General features: G+C 43.1%; 1 protein-coding gene across 2 annotated transcripts in view; it reads left to right on the top strand.

The window, feature by feature from the left end:
* Window positions 1-21,271, top strand: part of dapp1 (dual adaptor of phosphotyrosine and 3-phosphoinositides) — a 50,559-nt gene extending 29,288 nt beyond the window's left edge. Inside the window, exons 2-9 of one of the 2 annotated variants that reach the window (XM_041199369.1) lie at window positions 3,747-3,869; window positions 5,828-5,952; window positions 10,920-11,050; window positions 11,137-11,184; window positions 14,148-14,210; window positions 17,305-17,390; window positions 17,870-17,957; window positions 20,320-21,271. In XM_041199369.1, coding sequence (XP_041055303.1) covers window positions 3,747-3,869; window positions 5,828-5,952; window positions 10,920-11,050; window positions 11,137-11,184; window positions 14,148-14,210; window positions 17,305-17,390; window positions 17,870-17,957; window positions 20,320-20,349 — 694 coding nt within the window. In that variant the 3' untranslated portion in view covers window positions 20,350-21,271. Of the gene's footprint in view, window positions 1-3,746; window positions 3,870-5,827; window positions 5,962-10,919; window positions 11,051-11,136; window positions 11,185-14,147; window positions 14,211-17,304; window positions 17,391-17,869; window positions 17,958-20,319 lie in introns of both variants that reach the window. The other variant, XM_041199277.1, reaches the window with a different exon arrangement.
* Window positions 21,272-23,309: the final 2,038 nt, after the last annotated feature.

Here is a 23,309-nt window from a genome sequence, read left to right as displayed (position 1 = left end):
ATAACCTGAGGCAGGGACAAATTTGGGCGATGTTTCGGATGTGGGAGTTAGTGTTAGTCTTCGTGTCGGCATGGATATCTGGTCAGAAGCTCATCTTGGGTATTACATTTGACATTAAAGTTGTGAAGAATCTCAGACTGTTGCCAGGGAGAGGGATGGAGTCAGTAACTAGGGAACTGAGTTTGGAGCAGGGTTTGGAAATGATGGTTTCAGTTTTCCCAACATTTAATTGGAGGATACTTCTCATCCAGTTCTGTCAGATAAGCAGCCTGATAATTTAGTAACAGTGGAGGAGTTGGGAGGGGTGGTGAGGTATCAGTTTCTCGATGCTTTCAGTTACTGGTGCCTTCTAGAATCTCAACTGTTATCTCGGTGTGGGCCTTCTCTTGAATTGGGAGTTTACCATAATTTTGAAACTTCAATGTTCCTTGTATTATAGCTGACAAGCTCCCTTTTTGTTCAAACAAGAATAAACTTCCCTTTTTCTCCACATTTACTCTGACAAAAATGCTAAAGCAGAGCAAGCTGGGATATTTGACCATTTAAACCACTGAAATATTCTAACACCATGGCTTTTAGGTGTGTGTTTAACTGTTGTCAGTGACAGCTAACATATGCTTAATAAATCTGTGACTGTCCACCTGTGATGCTGGGAGCCTTACAAAACTGAGGAGCTAATTGCAAGTAAGACCTGTCTTTTAACACTTCAGGGAATTTCTGGTTCTGATCTGCAGGTTAATTCAAACATCCACTTTGCACCACCAGTTATAATGAAAGTTAACATATCGTTCGATGCAGGCACCTTCCAGACATCCAGAGGAGCCATCCGTATCATCATCAGAATATCTGACAACATTGCACAGTAAACCAAGAGTCAGCCGAGGCCCACTTGCCTCAAGTCAGAAGATTGTGGAGTTTGAGTCCTGCCTCAGGGACTTGATCTAGCATCCAGGCTGACGCTCCAGTGCCAGTACTGAGGGAGTGCTGCACTGTCGGGAATGCTGTCTTTCAGATGGGATGTTAAACTGAGGCCCCTGTCTAACTCTCGGGTGGGCGTAAAAGACCCTGGGGCTATTATTTTGAAGAACAGCAGAGGAACTTATCCTGCGTGTCAATATTTATCCCTCAATAAACACAGAATTCATGAGAAACTGATCATGTGGTCATCATCTCATTGCTGTTTGTGGGAGCTTGCTACGCAGAATGGGCTTCCACATTTCCTACATTACAACAGTGACTAAACTTCAAAATTACTTCACGGGCTGTAAAACATTTTGAGACATGAAGGGGTTATGAAAGGTGCTACGGAAATCCAGGTCCTTTTATTTCACCATACGAGTAACCACATGGGCTTTAGTACAAACAAGAGTTGTGGAGGCACTCAATTTTTTCTCTTCCTCTATAAATCTCTTCATGCAGGCAGCCACTCGAACCCCTGTACGTACTGGCTGCACCTTGGCATCAAGAGCTGATGTTTGCCGATTACTTAAAAAGGTACCTGAAGATCCATGGTCATTGTTCAGTGAGTGGAGAGTTCCAGGGGGCTCCTGCATCTATAGGAAATTGTGCAATTCTTCAGTAGCTCAGCTTCTGGATGATCTCATCTATGGGCTGCAAGCGTGGGTCATGACATCTGTGCATCACAGCTGTCCTTCAGCACAGCAGAACCCCAGAAATATTGGGGGTGGGTGGTGTCAAGAGTCTGCTTTACCGATCATTTGTGCTGCTTACGGAGTAGTACAAATGTTTGGCCTCAGAGGATTGATTGAATTATTGCATTAGAATTTTGCTTGGGAAATAGGATTCAGCTATAGTAAGGAATTCAATACACAGCAAGTCCTGTTTAACCATCACCCCCGTCCCCCCCACCCCGTGCTTGTTGACCTACGTTGGCTTCCGGTCCCGGAATGCCTCAAGTTTAAAGTTTTCATCCTTGTTTTCAAACCCCTCCATGGCTCCACCAGTTCCCTTTCTCTACAACCTCCTCCAGTCCTACAACGCTGTGGCCAGGACTTTACTGTCCCTCCCGCCCGGTGGGATATTACAGTCCTGCAGAACTGAATGGAGATTTAAATGACTCGCCACATCCGCTGGGGGTGAGGGTGTGTGACACGTAGTGGTGGAGGGGCCGTAATATCCTGACCTCTGAGATCTCTGTGCTCTTCCAATTCTGCTCATTCCTGGCCTCCATTATTCCACCATTGACGGCCGTACCTTCAGCTGCTGGAGCCTGAAGCCCCTCAATTTCCTCCCAAAACCTCTCCACAACTCGCTCCTTGCAAGCCGCTGCTTAAAACCTACCTCTTTGACCGAGCTTTTGATCACCTGCTCCTAGCATCTCCTCGTGGCTTGGTGCCAATTTTTGTTGGATAATTTGTTCCTGTGAAGCACCTGAAAATGCCCAAGCCATGGAAGCTTGAAAATGGGAAGCAGCTGCAGTTAACTGGCCATCGTGTGAAGGGTGACTGACCGATTAAACTGAGAATCTGCCTCCATACATGATTAGTATACAATTTAAGAACCAATACAAATTACCTTCAATCGATTTCTCCTCATCCTCCCTACCTTTCCTAATATATTTTTCTTTAACTCAGTATCCACCTTCTTCCATGTGCTTTGCTATGTTAAAGATGTTGTATAAATATAAGTGTCTTGTGGTGGTTTCTATTTACTGCAGTCTATCAAGTTGACTAGTGGTTGGGAGAGGGATGTGCGAGAGAGGGTGACAAGTTTGGACTGCTATCCCTGGGTTTTGGTTCGTAACACCATTTGGAACTGGGCAAGGCAGTGGTCAAATGATAAGAAGTTCAGTTAGATCTTCAAGCCAGAAGCCATCAGTGATTACCAGTGATGCACTGAGGGTGAGGCAGATTCCATTGGTTGGGCAAATATCTTTAAAACCATAAAGTACACCTTAACCACAAGGTACCTAACAGCAGATATGACAAATACATTGGATTTTAAGATCAAATTCATTGTCAGCCATATGGAAGGGAAAGCAATTCCAAATGATGGCCAACACTAGCGGTATTTGGGATAGTGATGACCAAGGAGTTTGGTCTCTGAATTCACCTCTTTCCTTCCCCTTGTGAACCCCACCATTATTCTTTGATGTGGTTTTGTTCTGTGCCTGATGACATTTCCATGAAGCACCTTGGAACACTTTCTCTGTGTTAAAGGCATCATAAAGTTGTTGAAGCATGTGTTCCAGCAGGAAGTGCATGCAGCTGTGGAAACTTTGCTAAAGGAAAGACATGTAGAGGGATCAAAAGAAGGTTTTATTTTAATCCATGCTCAGGATATGAGCATTGCTGGCAAGAAATATGTCGCCATTCCTATACTGTCGCTGGGTCAAAATCTTGGATCTCCCTCTCTAACAGCACTGTGGGTGTACCTACACCACATGGACTGCAACGGGTCAAGAAGGCAGCTCACCACCACCTTCTCAAGGGGCAGTTAGGGATGGGCAATAAATACTGGGTCCATACCCCAATAAAGACAAACTTCAAGTCTTGGAGTAGTAAATTGAACTGTCAGTTTTGTCTGTGCCAATTTTGTAGACTGTGTAAGCTTTGCTCTGTAACATATGAATAATGTCTTTATTAATATTCTCTTACCAAATTGACACAGTTCAACATTTTGATGAGGTTCTCCTTGTTTATTGATTATCATAAGGGAAATGAGGACTGCAAGTGTACAGGTTGTCTGATCTGTAACCAGGATATTTTGTTCCTTTCTTTGGTAAGTTGGTACCACCACAATCTCTCTCGCCATGCTGCTGAGGCCCTTCTCCTTTCCAATGGGGAAGATGGGAGTTACCTTCTAAGGAAGAGTCACGATGGTCCAGAATTGTACGCATTGTCAGTAAGGTAAGCGTGTCAGACATGGTTGGAAAACTCTGGCGTTATAGCTTTCTGTAGACAACAAAACCAAGAAGAAGGTTTCTGTTGAATTATTTGACTAAGTTTTTAAAAAGTGTATCTGGAAAAGTTGATTAAGGGAACATCTAAATGTGGAATTATTTCCATTGGCTGGAGGGTCAGTGACCAGAGATCACAGATTTAGATAACTGAGGTAAAAATCTGGAGGAGAGATGGGAATGTTTTTTACGCAGTGAACTGTTATGATCTGGAATGCGCTGCCTGAGTGATGGAAGAAGATTCAATAGGAACTGTCAAAAGGGAATGGATAAACACTTAAAAAAAATTAATTAAAAAAATAATGCAGGGCTATGGGGAAAGAGAGGGGGGAGTGGGACTAATTGGATAGCTCGTTCAAAGAGCTGGCACAGGCATGATGGGCTGAATGGCTTTCTTCTATGGTGTATGATTCTCTGATGTTTAAATTGGAATACAGCAGGGAGACAGTCTGTTGAATTGTTCTTTTCAAAGCCTTTGTTTAAGAATGGGGATTTGGGCCAGGATTTCCTGGTCGGCGAGCGGGAGGGTGGGGGCGTGGGGCCCACTCGCCGACACACTCGCCGACACACAAAATGACGCGGGATGACATTGGGCGGGACTCCCGACGACACCCCGCACCATTTAAATTTTCAGGTCGGCAGGGGCTCAGCCGAATCAGCTGTGCACCTGCCGACCTTGTCAATGGCCAATTGAGGTCATTGACAAAGTAGTTAAAGTAATTAACGGACCTGCCCGTCCAACCTTAGGGTTAGCGGGCTGGCTGGGAACCCTGGCGGGAACTAGAAAAAACATGAAACCTCATCAACAATTTTTAATAAAAGTGAAACTGAAAGTGATGGACATGTCCCAACTCATGTGACAGTGTCACATGAGGGGACATGTCAGGGAAATTTTTTTTTCTCTCTGTTTTCAATATTTTTTTAATGTGGAGCCGATCTCCCTGAGGCAGCACTTAGCCTCAGGGGGATGAGTGCATGAAAGAGCACACTCTCAGCTCAGGGAATCTCCCCCCACCCCCGCTCGCACAGGGAACACATAGCGCTTCCTTGCGGACTTCATGCTGGGCAGGCCAATTAAGGCCCGCCCACGTAAAATGGTGGCACGCCCCTGATCGGGGGCGCCGATTGGAGGCGCACCTCCACGCATCCACTCCTGAACATCCACCACCCCCCCTCCCCCACCCCGACAGGGGGTCAAATTCTGCCCTTGGAAATGGGTCATAATGGATTTCCTGTTGAACCTGACTAGGTGGATCAGCTGGAGCAGGATAACACTTGGACACCAGTACCACTGGATTTGATGCTCGTAACACCAATGGGAGAAAGGGAATTACACACCACGGCCAGAATTTTCCGGATCCTCATGCCGGTGGGGTCTTCTGGTCGCGCCAATATGAACAGAGATTTCAATAGCTCATCGGCCCTGCTGTAGGGAAACTCGCCGTGGGGTTGGTGCGGGGGAGGCTGGAAAATTCCGGCCCAAATTTCGGAATGTCCTTTTAAAGCCGCGTGTAAAAAAAATGGAGGGTGAATCCTGATTTATTGAAGAAAAGGTGTGTAGCTGGAATTGAGGAACAGATCAGTCATGATCACATTGAATCACAGGACAGGCTTGAGGGGCTGAATGGTTACCTCCTGTTAATACGCTGCATATGTGCACTTTCCATGGAGGCAAAGACCTTAAGCTCTCCTGGACTGCACCTTAACATCAGATTCATGCTGGTAGTGCATCCACCATACAAACCTGCAACCTTCTGGATGCTATAAGGCCAAGAGCCAGAGTGGAGATAGTGTCAGACAGCAACTTTGGCCAACATGTCCAGAGAAACTGGAGAGCTGGAAACCAGGCTGTAAAGTTGACGCTCTGTAATAACCATTCATGTAACAGTACAAATCTTCCCATTACAGAGGCAAAGACTCCGTCAAACATTTCCAGATCGAGCGCACCAAAGACTCCATTAAATTCGGGTTTAATGAATTTCGCTCACTACCGGAATTTGTCAGTCATTTCGCCAATCAGCCACTTATCGGAAGTGAGACAGGTGACTTAGCAGGCACTTTGATATTCCATCTAATACACTGCTATAAATTGGATAGGCTTTTATCAATGGCCATTGTCTACGTCTGTCACAGTTTCTCACCATTTTGTAAATGTTTAATTTGTGTTTTGCAGTCTTCATTTTCATTCTGGGTTATGGAATTCACTCTTTCACACCTGCATCGTTATAGAATTGCATTTCCTTCCATGAAGCTTTTATGAAATGGAAACTTTTCATCACTAGTCGTTTTTGCAGATTATAACATTTTGGGGGGGGGGGGGGGGGGGGGGGGTGGGGCGGGGTGGTCATGGTTGGTCTGTGTATGATTACTGAGCCCAAGGGAATGGAACTAACATTAGCAGAGATAGTCAGTCGAGCAGACAACTGCTGGGAGGGTCTATCGAGTCTGAAACATTTTTAAAGATCAAGATTATCGATAATACCCAATTACAGTTACTCCCCAGAAACCTGAGCTGATCCGAAATTCTGCTGCCCATGTCTCTCCAAGTCCTGTTCAACCATTTCCCGCTGCGCTTGCTGATTTGCATTGGCTCCCTGTTGGCATGGTTTCAATTTTAAAATTCTCATTCTTATTTTCAAATCTCTCCATGGCCTTGACCCCCTCTACCTCTGTAACCTTCTCCACCTCTACAACCCAAATGTCCGCACACAGGCTGTGCACAAGTTGGCTTTTCTAAAAACCGACAGGAAATGTTGCCTCCGACCCCTGAGATTCCTGAGCTCCTCCGATTCTGACTCCTTGAAGCATGCTCCATTTTGATCGCTCTGCCAATGGTGACTATGCCGTCGGCTGTCTGGGCCCGAAGCTCTGGAATTCGCTTCCTGACCTTTCCACCTCTCCTCCTCGATCTCCTCCATTAGGACCCTGCTTAAAATCCACCTATGTTGTAGGTGCTATATAAGTGCAAGTTGTTGTTATTGTTGTTGTTGTTGTCTAGGCTAACACTTCAGCACAGCAGTGAGATTAGGTGTGATGTTCCTGGGATGTCCCTTGATCGAGGATGTTAAAACTGAGGGGCCTGTCTAAATCCCAGATCGGGCAAATGTGAAAGATCCCACGGCACTGCCAGAAAAGCAGAGGGGTTCTCCCTGGTGTCCCCTAACCAACACATCCCCCCTCAGCCAACATCACTTGTAGCAGATTAACTGGTTATTTAACCCATTGTTTCTGTGTGTCCAGTCCTGTGTTTTCCTAAATAACGACAACGACTAGACATAAAATATTTTGTAGTTAATTGTTATTTTCATGACACAGAAAGCTACGAGCATACAGGTTGGTTACTTATTTTCTCCCTTTATTGCAATTGTTAGTCTGCAGCCGGCAAACTGGTTCGATGTACGTGTTTCTTAGGAGTCTTAAATGGGGCGGTAAATGCAGCCCAGTGACAGAAAACAGGGTGGGGCTAAGGGGTTTCTAATGCACAGTTGCATCTAATTGTTATGCTTCTATTATATTGAACTTATTAACCTGTGCAGTTTAAAGGGATTATCACCTTACATAGAGTTACGTAGAATTTGCACCATAGAGAAAGGACTGCACTGTGACGATTTCTGTGATTCTGGTTCTGAACATTCAGCCATGAATCTGGCCCATGCCCATGTTTATGCTCCCACCCCCCCACCCCACCTCCATGAGCCACCATCCACCCCCCTTCCTCTTGCCTGATCTATTCCTTTTATGTTTTTATCCAGCTTCTGCTTAAATGCATCTGTGCTATTCACCTCAACTGCTCCCCTGCGTTCCTTCATTAAGTAACGCCCATGAGAATTTAGTGCAAAGTCATTTTAACGTTCATGATTTTAAAAAAAATCAACCATATAGAAGAGTTCCACCCCTTGTTTTAATGCTTTACAGGGTAAATTTCCAATTTAGCTCTTCCAATACTGAGTGTTCGTGTTGACAGATGCTTAGTCCCAGAAGTCAGTAGCACCCACGTGTCAAAAGGGCAATTGGTGCACTAGGCAGCAAAGTCACCAACATCACCACTGGACCACAACTGGACATGATCCAGCTGCTGGCCTTGCTGTGCTATACTGTTTAAGAAAGGGAAGACTTACTTTTTTATTGGCCTTTTCATGGTCTCAGGGTGTCCCAAAGCTCTTTAGAGCCAATGAAGTACTTTTGAAATGTAGTCACTGTTGCAATGCAGGAAACACAGCAGCCAGTTTGTGCACAGCAAGATCCCACAAACAGCATTGTGATAATGATCCAGATAATCTGTTTTTTTAGTGATGTTGACAGAAGGATGAATATTGGGCTGCAGGACATGAGGGGAGAACTCCCCTGCTGCTCTTCAAAATAGCACCATAGGGTCTTTCTGAGCAGAAAGATGAGACCTCGGTTTAAATTCTCACCTGAAAGATGTCACCTATGACAGTGAGGGCCTCCCTCAGTACTGCACCGGAGTGTCAACCTGGATTATCTGCTCAAGCCTCTAGAGCGGGATTGAAGGCCACAATTTTCTAACTCGGAGGTTAGAGTGCTACCTGCTGAACACTGGCGGCACCTATTGCTATGCTGGTTTGGTAAAATTACCCCAATGTCTCTACCTGCTGAGGAAACTGCCTTTCCCCAAATCCCACTTTCAAAAATGGTCATGTGCTGTACTCGAGATACTTAGAATTAAGCTTGATGAGTTAAATGAGGAAATTGTTTTTTTTTTTAAAAAAAAAAGTCATCATGATCTGCTAGGAACCTGATGGAAACAAGGTGAGTAAATGGAGTTAAGATACAGATCAGCCATGAACTGATCGTATAGTGGAACAGGCTTGCAGGGTAAATGGCCTTACCCGGTTTTTCACTGCAAAACGAGACTGGTACTGCAGTGGATTTAAACATGAAGGCACGAGGCGTAGTGGTGACGTTGCTGGACTGGTAATTCAGAGGCCTAGGCTAATGCTCTGGGGACATGACTCAAATCCCACCACGGCAGCTGTTGGGATTTGAATTCAGTTAATAAATCTGGAATAAAATGCTAATCTGTGACGTTGACCATGAAACCATTGTCGATTGGTCGTAAAATCCCATCTGGTTCACTAACGTCCTTTTAGGGAAGGAAATCTGCTGTCCCTACCTGGTCTGGCCTACATGTAACTCCAGACCCACAGCAATGTGGTTGACGCTTAACTGCCCCCTGAAACGGCTGAGCAGGACACTCAGTTCAAGGGACAATTAGGGATGGGCAACAAATGCTGGTCTTGACAGCGACGCCCACATCCCATGAAAGAATAAAGAGGAAAAAATAATCAGTGAGCTTGGCTGAAAGCCCACTAGTGGGTTGTGCAGCTTGAAGGATTGAAGTATGGTGTTAAATGAAGTCCCACTTCTAATTTGTATGGCCACTCTGCAAGGACTTAGAATCAGATTCTGTGAATCCATGGTCCTTGTAGAATCTTACAGCATTGAAGGAGGCCACTTGTGCTTATTCTGGCTCTGTGAAAGAGCTGTCCAATTAAATCCCACATCCCAGCTTTATCCTCTACAAATTAAATCCCTTTAAGTATATGTTTTGGAAGTTCCTATGGAATATGATTTCACCACCTTTTCCAGGTAGCTTGATCTAGATTAGGCCCACCCTCTCTGTCTCCTCATTTCTCTCTAGTTGCTCTTGCAGTTATTTTAAATGAATGCACCATGGTTACCAGAGCACTTAACCAGAGCAAACATTTTCTCCCTGCTTGCTTGGAGCCAAACCAATAGGAGGTGTTCAATGACTCGAAGCTTCTCTCCGCAGAAGCTGCCAGACCTGCTGAGTTTTTCCAGGTATTTTTATTTTTGTTGAGGTGGTGTTCAATGTTTCCTTGCCGTGGGAGTGTGGACCTTGCTGAACTTGTCCCTTTGTAGTGTGCTGGTTTGAGCACAGCTCCCACAGGAGAGCATTCTGTGTACTAGGGCAGCTCATGACGTTCTGTCAAAATGACCAGCTCAGAGAAACACTAGTCCCCAGGGCAAAGCCCATCAAATTCAGACTCTCTCCTGGTTACTGTAAATGGGAGTATGCGATGCAACTATGAAAAGGCTTTCAACCAAGCAATCCTGCTTGTAATTTACATTTTGTGCTGTTGACTGGGTCCTGCTTATTTAAGCCTGAAAACCACATTCTACAGCCTCACCACAGAAATGCCCCAAGGCCAATTCAGTGGTTGCTTTGTAAACCCATTTATTTTTAATATCATTTATAGCACCATTGTTAAAATAGCTGACAAAGTAATCTTGTGCAAACACGTAACCCCTTAATAACTCCAGCTGTAAATTTCTGAATAACTCACGATGTGAATAACTTCCAAAAAATTATAAACGTCTCCCGAGCTAATTGTGCAAAAGCTTCAGGTTACTTGCCAGCTGTGGGTCAGGAGTGCCTCTCAGTCAAAAGATTCTGAGTTCAGGATCTAGTCCAGGACTTTGAGTACAAAAATCAAGGCTTACGCTTTGGTGCAGTACTCAGGGTGTGCTGCATTGTCGGAGATGTCGTCTGTCAGATGAAATATTAAACAGCCTGCAGTTTAAAATATTATTTTAATATTAAAGTAGACAGAAATGTTATTTCTGGTAGGTGCAAAAGATCCTATGGCATATTTTGAGGAAGAGCAGAGAAAGTTCTCCCAGTATCCTGACCAATATTTATCCCTCAGTCAACAGCACAAAAACAGATTATGTGATCATCGTCACATTTCTGTTAGTGGGAGTTTGCTATGTGCAAAGTTAGCTGCTGTGTTTTCTACGCATTAAACGGTGACATCGATTCAAAAAGTACTTCATTGGCTTTAAAGCGTTTTGAAACAATTGGATGATTGTGAAAAGCGCTGCATAAACACAAGTTTCTCCTTCTTTGGGAAGAGTTGGCTTGGGGAGAGGCACCAAGAAGCATTTGCATTTCAAAAGTAACTTTTTAATTTACTATTGAATTTTTAAATATATATATTTAATATATTCAACAAAGGTACGCTTCTTATACTTAAAACTCCATATCCTCGGAAAGTAGAAGAACCTTCCATTTACGAGTCTGTCCGGGTTCACACAGCCATGCAGTCAGGACGCACAGAAAATGATCTTGTTTCTGAGGCTCGTTCAGTGAGTGCACTTTTACCAAACTCCAGCTTTTGACTGAGACACAAATGCTGACTGGATTCCCCTAACCATTTCTCCCCATCTTTCAGTTGGGCACAAAGGAAGGATACCTTACGAAACAGGGAGGCAGAGTGAAGGTAATGTTCTATATTCTTTATAGTGTGTGGACATTCTAAAGCTATGATATAACTTTCCAGGATGATGTAATTTTCCACGTATCTGTTGTGTGGGTGCCACATTTTCAGGATAATTATTAGACTTCAGAAAGGGCGCAGCAGACATTTACCAGGAGGATAATGGGGATGAGGAACTTCAGTTATGTGGAGAGATTGGAGCTGGTGGTGTTCTCCTTACAGCAGGGAAGGTTAAGGAGAGATTTAATAGAGGTGCTCAAAACAATGAGGGGCTTTTGATAAAACAAGTAGAGAGAAACTGTTTCCTCCGGCAAGTGGGTCAGTAACCAGAGATTTAAAATAATTGGTAAAAGAATTAGAGGGAAATAAGGGGAAATTCCTTCCCTCAGAGGTTGTTAGGATCTGCAAGGTGTCACCTGAAAGGGTAGTGGAAGCATTTTCTGAGTGAGTTGATGCTACAAATGGGGGTTATTCATAGTTGGGAAATCACTTGAACAAACGGGGAGCTACACCCAGACGGCAGGCAATTTCCTGATTTATTTCAATTTTTAAAAATTCATTCATGGGATGTGGGCATCGCTGGCTAGACTAACATTTATTGCCCATCCCTAGTTGCCCTTGAGAAGGTGGTGGTGAGCTGCCGCCTTGACCCATTGCAACCCATGTAGTGTAGGTACACCCACAGTGCTGTTAGGGAGGGAGTTCCAGGATTTTGACCCAGCGACAGTGAAGGAATTGTGATAGATTTCCAAGTCAGGATGGTGAGTGGCTTAGGGGAGAACTTCCAAGTGGTGGTGTTCTCATCTATCTGCTGCCCTTGTCCTTATAAATGCTAGTGGTTGTGGGTTAGGAAGATGTTGTCTAAGGAACCTTGGTGAGTTCCTGCAGTGCATCTTGTAGGTGGTACACACTGCTGCCATTGTGCTCCCTACCAAGAGTATCAGCACAAGTGGGGGTCCATCATCTGGAACGTGCTGCCTGGAATAGCAGTGGGAGCAGATTCAAGAGCGAATTGGATAAATACTTGAAAAGGAGTAAAATGCAGTGTTCTGGGGGAAAAAAGCATTGAGAGTGAGACTAATTGGATACTCTTTCAAAGAGCTGGCAAAATATGATGGGCTGAATGGCCTTCTTCTGTGCTGTCTCATTCTATTGTAGGCTTCCCAGGACCACCTGTTGTTCATTGGAATGTTCCTTATCCAGTTGAGCTGATCAAAGGTTGAGCATCAGGTTGTCTCAATTGATTTAATGATGTAAACAATAAAGAACGTGAATCAAGTGGACTTTTGAGGAAGTATGCAAGATGATGCTAACTTTATAAAGAGTTTTTAATTACAAACTGCACTCCAGCAGAGTTCACACATTCCGCTAAAGTTAATTATTCCCAGATTCTTAAAAATAAGTGAACTAATTGAAAGTTGTGTACTTTTAGAACGCCAGTGAGACAAGGTTATTCAAGGACAGTATTAAGATACTTCGCCATAAGAGGTGAAAAGATGCAGGAGATACTGGACAATGCGTCAGTTAGCAAACTGAGAAAGGAAGGTAACCCAGAAGGCATCAACTAATGATGATTGGCAGAAGAAGCAGAGGTGAAATGAGGAAGAGCCTTTTTTTTATGTAATGAGTGGTCAGGATTTGGAATGCACTGCCTGAGAGGGCAATGGATACAGATTCAAGAGCAGCTTTCAAAAGGGAATTGGAGAAAAAAATGCAGGGAAATTGGAGAATGAGATGAAAGTGGATTACTCTCTGAAAGAGATGGGGCTGAATGGCATCGGACTGCGCCACGATATTCTATAATTCTATAGGTTAATGTATCAGCTGGAGATCTCTTATTAGGACTGAGAAAGGAAGGTTAACAAAAGCAGGACAGGTAAATGTAGCAGCTCAAATGTATCAAACATTACAAACCATGAGCATAGGGTATGATTGGTCCAGGTGATGACAAGTGTAAAATGATGTAACTATAATTCTGTTTCAAGTCGGCAGTGTTTCTGACACACGGAGAGATCCAACACCATGGGTGGAATTTTATGCCCCCTCATTATCAGCATTGTCCCTTCTTGCCAAAGTCGATAGAGTTTTGAACGCGTTGTGACAGCCCACCTCCACCACAACCGAGCCGTAAAGCTCTGCCCCATGTTCTAAGCGTCTTTTTTTTAAGAGTATACGCACTTTTTTTTTGTCCATATGGACGCAACTGTTTATTTAAGTCGAATGCTTAGAAACTTCCTCCCACCCCACCCCCGCCTCCCAACACTGCCCAAGCGTCAACACAGGTATGGTACAGTAGGGTACTGGTTATTACTACTGGGCTATTAACCCAGAGGATTAATAATAATATGGAGATGTGCATTCAGATCCCACCATGATAATTTGTGAATTGGAATTCAGTTAATTGAGTAACTCTGGAATTAGCCAGCATCAGTAACAGTGACCATGGTTGTGAGAACTGAACTGGTTCACCAATGTCCTCCAGGTAATTCTTACCTATCCTTACCTGGTCTAGCCTAAATGTGACTCCGGACCTACAGAAATGTGGTTGGCTCTTAACAGCCCTCCGAACCGACCGAGCAAAACACTATGTACAAGAAGTCGTCACCATATGGACTGTAGTGCTTCAGGAAGGCAGTTCTTAATTAGATTCTCAAGGGCAATTATGGACAAGCCCGTACCCATGAATGAATGAGTGAAGTACTAAGGAGCAGAAGAAACTGGTATGTTTCCCTTTGCTTATCAAAATAGAGTCACCTGATCTTTCCCTGGTCCTTTCTCAGAGGGACCGCCGATGACAGATGTGACATGTCCTTGTTCGTCCCGCTAATGAATCTGGTAGGCGAGCCAGACACCCAACATTGAGCTCCAAGGACAGTGAATCTGCTTTGTTTAGGCTTCCTATTGCCCACAGAGGGTTGACTGGTTTTATTTTGATGAATGATTGCTTTATTTTTCTTTCTCTGCAGAGCTGGAAAACAAGGTGGTTTATTCTACATAGAAACGAACTGAAGTATTTCAAGGACAAAATGGTTAAGTATTGAAAGAAACTTGCATTTTATTAACTTTTTTTTAAAAAAAAAAGTTAAATTTAACAGAATGCCAAATAAATTCATGAGAGAGAAGTAGAGGGATATGTGATTAGAAAAATAGTAAAAAAAAGACTTGCATTTATATAGTGCTCTTCACGACCACCGAAGGTCTCAAAGTGCATTACAGCTAATGAGTATTTCCTGAAGTGTAGGTCATTTTTGTAATGTGGGAAACACTGCAGACAATTTGTGCACAGCAAGCTCCCACAAACAATATGATACTAACCAGTTTTTGTGACGTTGCTAACATCCCTGTTGCTCTTGGAGGTGGTGCCATGGGATCTTTTACATTTACCCGAGCAGGCAGATGGGGCCTTGGTTTAATGAAAGAAGGCATCTCTGACTGTACAGTGCTCCCTCAGTACTGCAGTGGAGTGCCAGCCTTGATTTTTGTATTTGAGCCCAGGAGTGGGACTTGAACCCAGAACATTGTGACTCAGAGGTGAGAGTGCTACCTGCTGAGTCACAGCTGACACTCTCGGGTTAGGTGAACAGCAGTAGGACACTTGTGCAGAGCATAAACATTGACCTGGACCTGTTAGACTAAATAGCCTGTTTCTCTGCTGTACATTCTATTTAATTCTATGTATGTAAGTACTGAGGGAGTGCTGCACTGACAAAGGTGCCATCTTTCTGATGAGATTTTAAACCGAGGCACCGTCTGACCTCTTAGGTGGACATAAAATATCCCAAGGTGCTATTTCAGAGAAGAGAAGGAGTTCTTCTGGCAAACCTTTTTACTCAAACTACATCACTAATTGAAACAAATTATGGAAAAAAAAAGGTCAGATGTTGGAAATTGTGCGGTGAGTAACTAACCTTCTGACTCCCCAAAGCCTGTCCACCATCTATGAGGCACAAGTCAGGAGTGTGATGGAATACACTCCACTTGCCTGGATGAGTGCAGCTCCCACAACACTCAAGAAGCTCGACACCATCCAGGACAAAGCATCCTGCTTGATTGGCACCAGAAACATTCACTCCCTCCACCACCGACGCACAGTGGCAGCAGTGTGTACCATCTAGAAGATGCACTGCAGGAATTTACCAAGGCTCCTTTGACAGCACCTTCCAAACCACGACCACTACCATCTAGGAGGACAAGGGCAGCAGGTAGATGGGCACACCACCACCTGGAAGTTACCCTCCAAGCCACTCATTATCCTGACTTGGAAATATATTGCTGTTCCTTCACTGTCACTGGGTCAAAATCCTGGAACTCCATCCCTAACAGCGCTGTGGGTGTACCTACACCACATGGACTGCAGCGGTTCAAAAGGATAGGCAATAAATGCTGGGCTAGCCAGAGACATCCACACCCCATGAAAAAGTAAAGAAAACAAAAAAATAATCAAAGACATTTGTCTCGTTGCTGTTTGTAAGACCTTGCATATTGTTGAAGTATTTTCCAGACTTTTTAAATCCCTTTTTTTTGTTTGTAGGGAGTAGGTTACACAATTGTTCAATCAGAAAATGATTGTTGCACAGTTTTACGACCTTGTGCTACAATTTAGAACATTGCTACTCGAAGACATTGTAACCTTACAACTTACATTGAGGCACAGACCCAGATGTAACACTCTAAATTTCAGCTACGTGTTATGCAAAACTGACATCAGGGATAAAATATCTACTAAGATAAAAGCAAAAAACTGAGGATGCTGGAAATCCAAAACAGAAACACAAATACCTGGAAAAGCTCAGCAGGTCTGGCAGCATCTGGGGAGAGGAACACAGTTAACGTTTCGAGTCCGTATGACCCTTCAACAGAACTAAGGAAAAATAGAAAAGAGGTGAAATATAAGCTGGTTTAAGGGGGTTGGGACAGGTAGAGCTGGATAGAGGGCCAGTGATAGGTGGAGATAACCAAAAGATGTCACAGACAAAAGGACAAAGAGGTGTTGAAGCTGGTGATATTATCTAAAGAATGTGATAATAGGTGAAATTAAGGGTAGAAAGCAGGACAAGCAAGGTACAGATAGCCCTATGGGGGTGGGGTGGGGGGAAGCGATCGAAATAGGCTAAAAGGTAGAGATAAAACAATGGATGGAAATACATTTAAAAATAATGGAAATAGGTGGGAAAAGAAAAATCTATATAAATTATTGGAAAAAAGGGGGATCGGAAAGGGGGTGGGGATGGAGGAGAGAGTTCATGATCTAAAATTGTTGAACTCAATATTCAGTCTGGAAGGCTGTAAAGTGCCTAGTCGGAAGATGAGGTGCTGTTCCACCAGTTTGCGTTGAGCTTCACTGGAACAATGCAGCAGGCCAAGGACAGACGTGGGCATGAGAGCAGGGTGGAGTGTTGAAATGGCAAGCGACAGGGAGGTCTGGGTCATGCTTGCGGACACACCACCCTGCTCTCATGCCCACATGTCCGTCCTTGGCCTGCTGCATTGTTCCAGTGAAGCTCAACGCAAACTGGTGGAACAGCACCTCATCTTTCAACTAGGCACTTTACAGCCTTCCAGACTGAATATTGAGTTCAACAATTTTAGATCATGAACTCTCTCCTCCATCCCCACCCCCTTTCCGATTTCCTCCCCCTTTGTTTTTTCCAATAATTTATATAGATTTTTCTTTTCCCACCTATTTCCATTATTTTTAAATGTATTTCCATCCATTGTTTTATCTCTACCTTTTAGTCTATTTCAATCCCTTCCCTTCTCCCCACCCCACCCCCACTAGGGCTATCTGTACCTTGCTCGTCCTGCTTTCTACCCTTAATGTTACCGATTAGCACATTCCTTAGGTAATATCACCACCTTCAACACCTTTGTCCTTTTGTCTATGACAGCTTTTGGTTATCTCCACTGGCCCTCTATCCAGCTCTACCTGTCCCAACCCCTTTAAACCAGCTTAGATGTCACCTCTTTTCTATTTTTCCTTAGTTCTGTTAACTGTGTTCCTCTCTGCAGATGCTGCCAGACCTGCTGAGTTTTTCCAGGTATTTTTGTTTTTGTTATGAAATATCTACTAATTGGTAAAGTAATAGCTGTGTAAAATGTATTTTTGTTTTCTTTATTCTGCAGTCTACAGAACCAATTAAGACTTTGGATCTAACAGAATGTACTGGGGTACAATTTGACTACTCTCAAGAAAAGATTAATTGTTTCTGGTAGGGAATATCGAATTACTTTCTCTTTCTTTCCCTTTTCTCTTCCTGTCCATTGACCTGATATGAAGGTGATTCTCTTCCATGCTTTCTCCATGTACTCAGTACTTCCATCGGAGCTCGACTCTCATTAAAGAGACTAAAGGTGAAGAGAAAGAAATATCTGCATCTAATCGACCTACGCTGTTCTTGCATAGCTCCTTAAGCCATCTTGAGTGTGACTATCAGCTGCAGCTGCTTGGCTGGAGAGTGGTGCAGAGCTAAGAGAAAACAGTCAAACATTTTATTTAAAGCAGACTAATTTCTTCTTGTTAACAAAACCTGCTATCTGCTGACTTAAATGTTATTTGAGTTTAGAATTGAATACGAGAAAACGAGAAAAGACATTGTAATTCTTCATCCTAATGCACAGTACAAAACATGCATCACCAGTCTTAAATTTGTATCAAAAATGTATTGCTGAATGTTCCTTTCCTTTACAGTTTGGTATTTCCTGAAAGAACATATTACGTGTGTACAAAGACAGGAGTTGAAGCTGATGAATGGATCAAGTTAATACGATGGAAACTGGTAAGGGCCCATTTCAGATTAAATGGTTTTGAGAATGAAGAGCCCCTACTATGGTGACATTGTTGGGAGCTTTGTAAATCATGGGAATGGCATCTACTGCTCAAAATAGAAATAATTACAGTGAATGTTTTGAGATTTGAAGAGGGCGATTAGCTATTGTCAACATGCAGCTGCATCTCAACTGCAGCTCGGGGAGCTCACAGGGTTAGAGCAGTTTGTCCTAGTTATATCACAACGATTCTAACATGATGCTGTTCCAAAATCCAAACAAAATCAGAGTGGCATTTATTTTCCCTTCAGGTAATCATCCACTTCTCCTTTGAAAGTTGTTAAATCTGCTTCCACCATCCTATCAGTAGACTCTCGATCACCACGACTTGCTGTGTAAAAATTCCCATCACTTCACCTCTTGATTTTTTTTGCCAATTACCTTAGGTCTCTACCCTCTGGTTACTGACACTGCAAAGTTTCTTGGTGACTCTATCAAAACCCCTTCATGATCTTGAACACCTCGATTAAATCTCTCCCTTAGCCTTCTCTGCTCTAAGGAGAGCAATCCCAGCTTCTCCAGTCTCTCCACATAACACATAAGTTCCTCATCCCTGGTACCATTCTAATAAATCTCCTCTGCACTCTCTCCAAGGCCTTGACATCGCTCCTAAATGATAATTATGAGCATGTAAAACAGTTATCAGAACACTTCCAGCATCTGTAACTTTGGTTCTCATTTTGCAGGGTTCCTTGTGAATCGGCCAGTTAGTTGCTTCAGTTCTCTCGCATTTTTCTTCCCGCTGTATTTCTGACAGACAGGTATAGTTGGGCAGTTCTGCCCATTGTGCATACTTGCCTGTGAGGGGTACGGTAGCATAGTGATCCAGTAATCCAGAGGCCCGCATTAATGCTCTGGAGACACATGTTCAAATCCTGCCTCAACTGCTGGGGAGGAATTTAAATTCAACAAATCTGAAATAAAATGCTAGTCTTTATTAATAATGATTATAAAACTACTGGATTGTCGTTTAAAAACCCATCTGGTTCACTAATGTCCTCTAGGGAAGGAAATCTGCTGTCCTTACCCAATTTGGCCTACGTGACCCCAATGTGAATGGCCTAGCAAGCCACTCTGTCGTAGGTGGCTCGACACCACCTCAGTGACAATTAGACACGGGCAATACACGTTGACCTTGCCAGTGATGCTCATGTCCCAAGAATGAATGGGGAAAAAAAGGTTTTGTTTTAATAATTTACCAGTTCCACCTGCAACATTCTGAATTCCCAACTGCTGATGATAGCTGAGTCTGTCTACAGTGTAAAGGGCAAGGAGTTTGCCTGCTCCGTGCCCCACTGCCAAGACTTGAGTGTGGAGTCTTTGAGCTAGAGCTCGTGAACAGCAGGATGGCTGAACCCTATTGAATGGCCTCATCCTGTGCTGTGTTGTTCTTTGCTTCCGGATCACATCCTGAGAGAATTAGCCTGGACTAACTGGCCATTGTAGGGGTCATGCTGACCAGTTTGTAAGCACTGGTAGGAGTCAGCTGAATTATAGATAGTGTCAGAGATATGAATTCGCAAATTGCATTATATAAAAAGGTTAGAGTGGGTAACAAACCTTCCGTAAGTATTACTTCAGCATTTGCAGAGAGGGTTTGCAGTACCTCTACGATTCTGTACGTAAGGAATCCGAACCATTTTGCTTCTGAGGCCCCTCTCTCATGTTCTTAAAAATTCCACGAACCCTCTTTTTAACAACATAGTTTTTGTGTAAATTTTTTTAGAGAAAAGACACCAGGTTTAATTGTGTAATGTGAAACTAGTTGCTGTTCCGGATACGAGGTTGAGGCTCAGGTGAGGTGGAGGGGGGTGGGTGGGGGGGGTGGGGTAATGACATGTTGCAGCTGCAAGCCTCCTTGGCCCTTCACAACCAGTGAAGCTTAGTAACTAGCTGTCATCTGATCATGGTGCTCAAGTGCAGGTTTAAAACTTCATCAGAGAGCGAGCTGTAGGCAGATTGTGCAAGGCCCACATTCTGCACGTTTTCTGGTTATCTTTGACACTCCCGTCCTGCACCATTGATGAGAATATGAAATGTGTGACATGGTTCTGGGAGATTATGAATATATCCTGTGGAGAAAGCTTGTTTGTTTTGTGCATCAATAGGTACAAAAGTTGGTCACTCAACGCCCAGTGTGGAAGTGGCTGCAAACCAGCCACAAACTCTAATTTAGAAAATGCTGGAAATACTCAACAGGTCAGGCAGCGTCTGTGCTGAGAGCGAGTTATCATTTCTGGTCGATGACCGTTCATCTGCAGTATTTTGTTTTTGTACAACAATTTTATTTTTTTTCTCTCCTTTTGATTTCAGAGTCAAATGAAGAAAGCATCAAAAAGTTAAAAATCAAATCAAGAATTACCATCTCCAGTGATACAAGACACCCAAGCTTTTGATAAGAAACTTATCGACAAATGGAGAAGTTTGGAAGGAAAATCCATTAATTATGCTTTAGTTTTCCTTCTATAATTCTTTGAAATTAGAGCACAAGTTTTACATAGATCTAACAAAGCTATAACAAATGCAAAGCACTGGGGGCCATTTCTAGAGAAATAGAATTCAAAAAACGAAGTGATGTTGAACTTAGAACCTACACTTATGAGTACTGTGCGGTCCCTTTTATTACTAAAAGGGATACAGACTCGCTGGAGAAAGAATGATACCAGAGAGGCTACAACTGTACAGAAAGACTGAACAGCTTGGGGCTCTCTTTTCTCTCAATAGGAAGACTGAGGCACAACCTTATTAGAGAAACTTAGAAGAAACCCCTTCGTTATTTATCAAGTGTGTGGTGAGAATGTGGAACTCACTAACTACCCTGGCAGAGGTGTATTTGAGGAGAAGCTAGATGAGCACGCAAATGAGAAAGGAATAGCTCAAGGTTATGCTGGTACAGAGAGGAAGTAGGATGAGAGGTGGCTTGTATGGAGCACAAACACCAGGACAGGCCTATTTCTATGCTATAAATAAACTTTATGTAGGTACAGTTAGTCAAAATGGTGAAAAGGGTGAAGATATATGTGTTTAAATGCTACCTGGAACACACACATCCCTTGCTGGCTCTACTCCAAGTGCAAACCACCACTTGCAATGGAAGGAAAGTGAACAGCTTAATCTAGGAATAATTCTTTGGCTACATTCTTACAGATGTTATTTAAGGGGAGGTGGTGGCGTAGTGGTATTGTCACTGGACTGGTATTTCAGAGTCCCAGGGTAATGCTCTTGGGACCTGGGTTCAAATCCCACCACGACAGAGAGTGAAATTTGAATTCAATAAAAAATCTGGAATTAAAAGTCTGACGAAACTATCGCTGATTGTCACAAAAACCCACCTGGTTCACTAATGCCCTTTTTAGGGAAGGAAATCTGGCCTACATGTGACTCCAGACCCACCGCAACATGGTTGACTCTGAACAAGGGATGGGCAGTAAATGCTGGCCTAGGCAACGACGCCCACATCCCATGAATAGATTAACAAAGAGCTTCTTGGCATCTCCTATTTCTTTAATGTGCTGGTTTATTACTTTTGTAATGATGCAAATATTTATGAATTGAAATGTAACTATTTTAAGAGAACAAAGCAAGAGTGGTAGATTTAAAAAAAAAACATTTTAAATGCCAACTGTGTTTTTCCTTTCTCTGACATGCTCACCACCAGCTCAATCATTGCAGTTTTATGATATTTTCAGTGACAGGGATTCCTGTGGGAAAATGCCAGCGGAAAATAAAATGCCATTTGTTGAATAATTGCTGGAACAGATTTAGATGGGATAACAATTTTAACTTAAAATAACAACAGCTATGACTGCCTGTTTTTGCAAAACCCATGCCTGTATCAAAGATGGATAGTGTTGTTTTTATTCATGATGCTAGAAATTGCAAATAGTTCAGTTAACCTACCTGAAACTACTTTGTGTGAAGATGGTTGGTAAGACACTGTTTCCTATTGGTTTTCTTTCAGAGTTAAGACCAGGTTGGCATTGCTAGATTTGTTTTTTTTGTGACTGAAGGGGTTTTACTTGTATTTAAGTTGCACCAACCGTTGTCACAATGCCAGCACTATTCTGTCTGAGGAAGGAAGGGAGAGAGAGAAAGAGGGATCCTGCCAAACCAAAGGCTGTGATTACAGGAATAATCAGTGTTCACTTGAAAATAGTCTGGGATCATTAAGGGTGAAGGGTTAGGGTTTGAATATTTAAATATCCTTTTCCACCTGAATATTTGCCATCACAACATCTACAGGTGTAGAAAAACTTAGGTAAATATTGGATAAGGACTGATTTCCTCCTAGATTTCTCCGAATAACCTAGATTATAAATACTTAACTGGTCAGTGTAGAAAAAAAAGATGGAACCGAATCTTTCAGCAATGCTATTAAGAAAATTCCAGTATTGTTCCTAACTTGTTATACAAGCAGGGCTATAAAAAGTGCCAATATTCTAAAGACCTTAAGTCCAAGTCAACTTGAGTTTTCTTCTCAATTTTTAGTCCAGTTTTTAATGTTAGTGTGTAATGTTACAAATAAACTGGAATTTTGTATCTGGTATTAATTTCACTATTCAAAATAACACCATCTACAATGCCACACTTATTTCAGTAGCTTTGATACTTAGGGAACTTAAAAACAGCACGTTTGAGAAAATCATGACTTTTTATAAGTAAAACTTTTCAGTGCAATTCTTAATTATCAGCAACATGATTGTTGGAGGTGGTCATGGTCTGAATGATATACTCCATTTCCCTGCATGGAGGATGAGCGTCTAAAATTCAGCAGTAAAAGACTTGCATTTATAAATAGTACACCTCTCAGGACCTTAGTACTGTGCATCCCAATACACTTTAAAAGTAATGTGCTTTCAAAATGTAGTCACTGCTGTAATGCAGTGTAAACACAGCAGCCAATTTGCATACAGCAAGAACCTATAAACAGCAGTGTGATAATTTTCTTTGTGATGTTGAGGGATAAAAACATTAGACATTAGGCTGCACTCCCTTTTCAGTTTTTTGAAAAACCTTTTACTTATGTTTTGTTTGCACATCAGTCCCATGTTCCTGGCACCCAGTGCGGAGGGGGTGGGGCAGGGAAGGGTGGGGTAGGTGGGGTGGCAGGGAGGGAGGAGGACTTCCTCATGAATCTGGGCCTGGCCAAGTGGGCCATCAACAGGTCCAGGCAACGGGCGATTGAGGAGGTTGTCTGGCCTATCTGCCCTTCTTCTGCGGCTACGTTTGCGGCCGGGTGTCCCTGGAGAGGGAGCACTTGGTGTCTTTTGGCACCATTGAGGCCTTCTGTGCTTGGTGGGCAC

The sequence above is a fragment of the Carcharodon carcharias genome, chromosome 1, assembly GCF_017639515.1.
Source record: "Carcharodon carcharias isolate sCarCar2 chromosome 1, sCarCar2.pri, whole genome shotgun sequence".
NCBI lineage: Eukaryota > Metazoa > Chordata > Chondrichthyes > Lamniformes > Lamnidae > Carcharodon > Carcharodon carcharias.
This window is presented reverse-complemented; position numbering and strand designations above follow the sequence as displayed.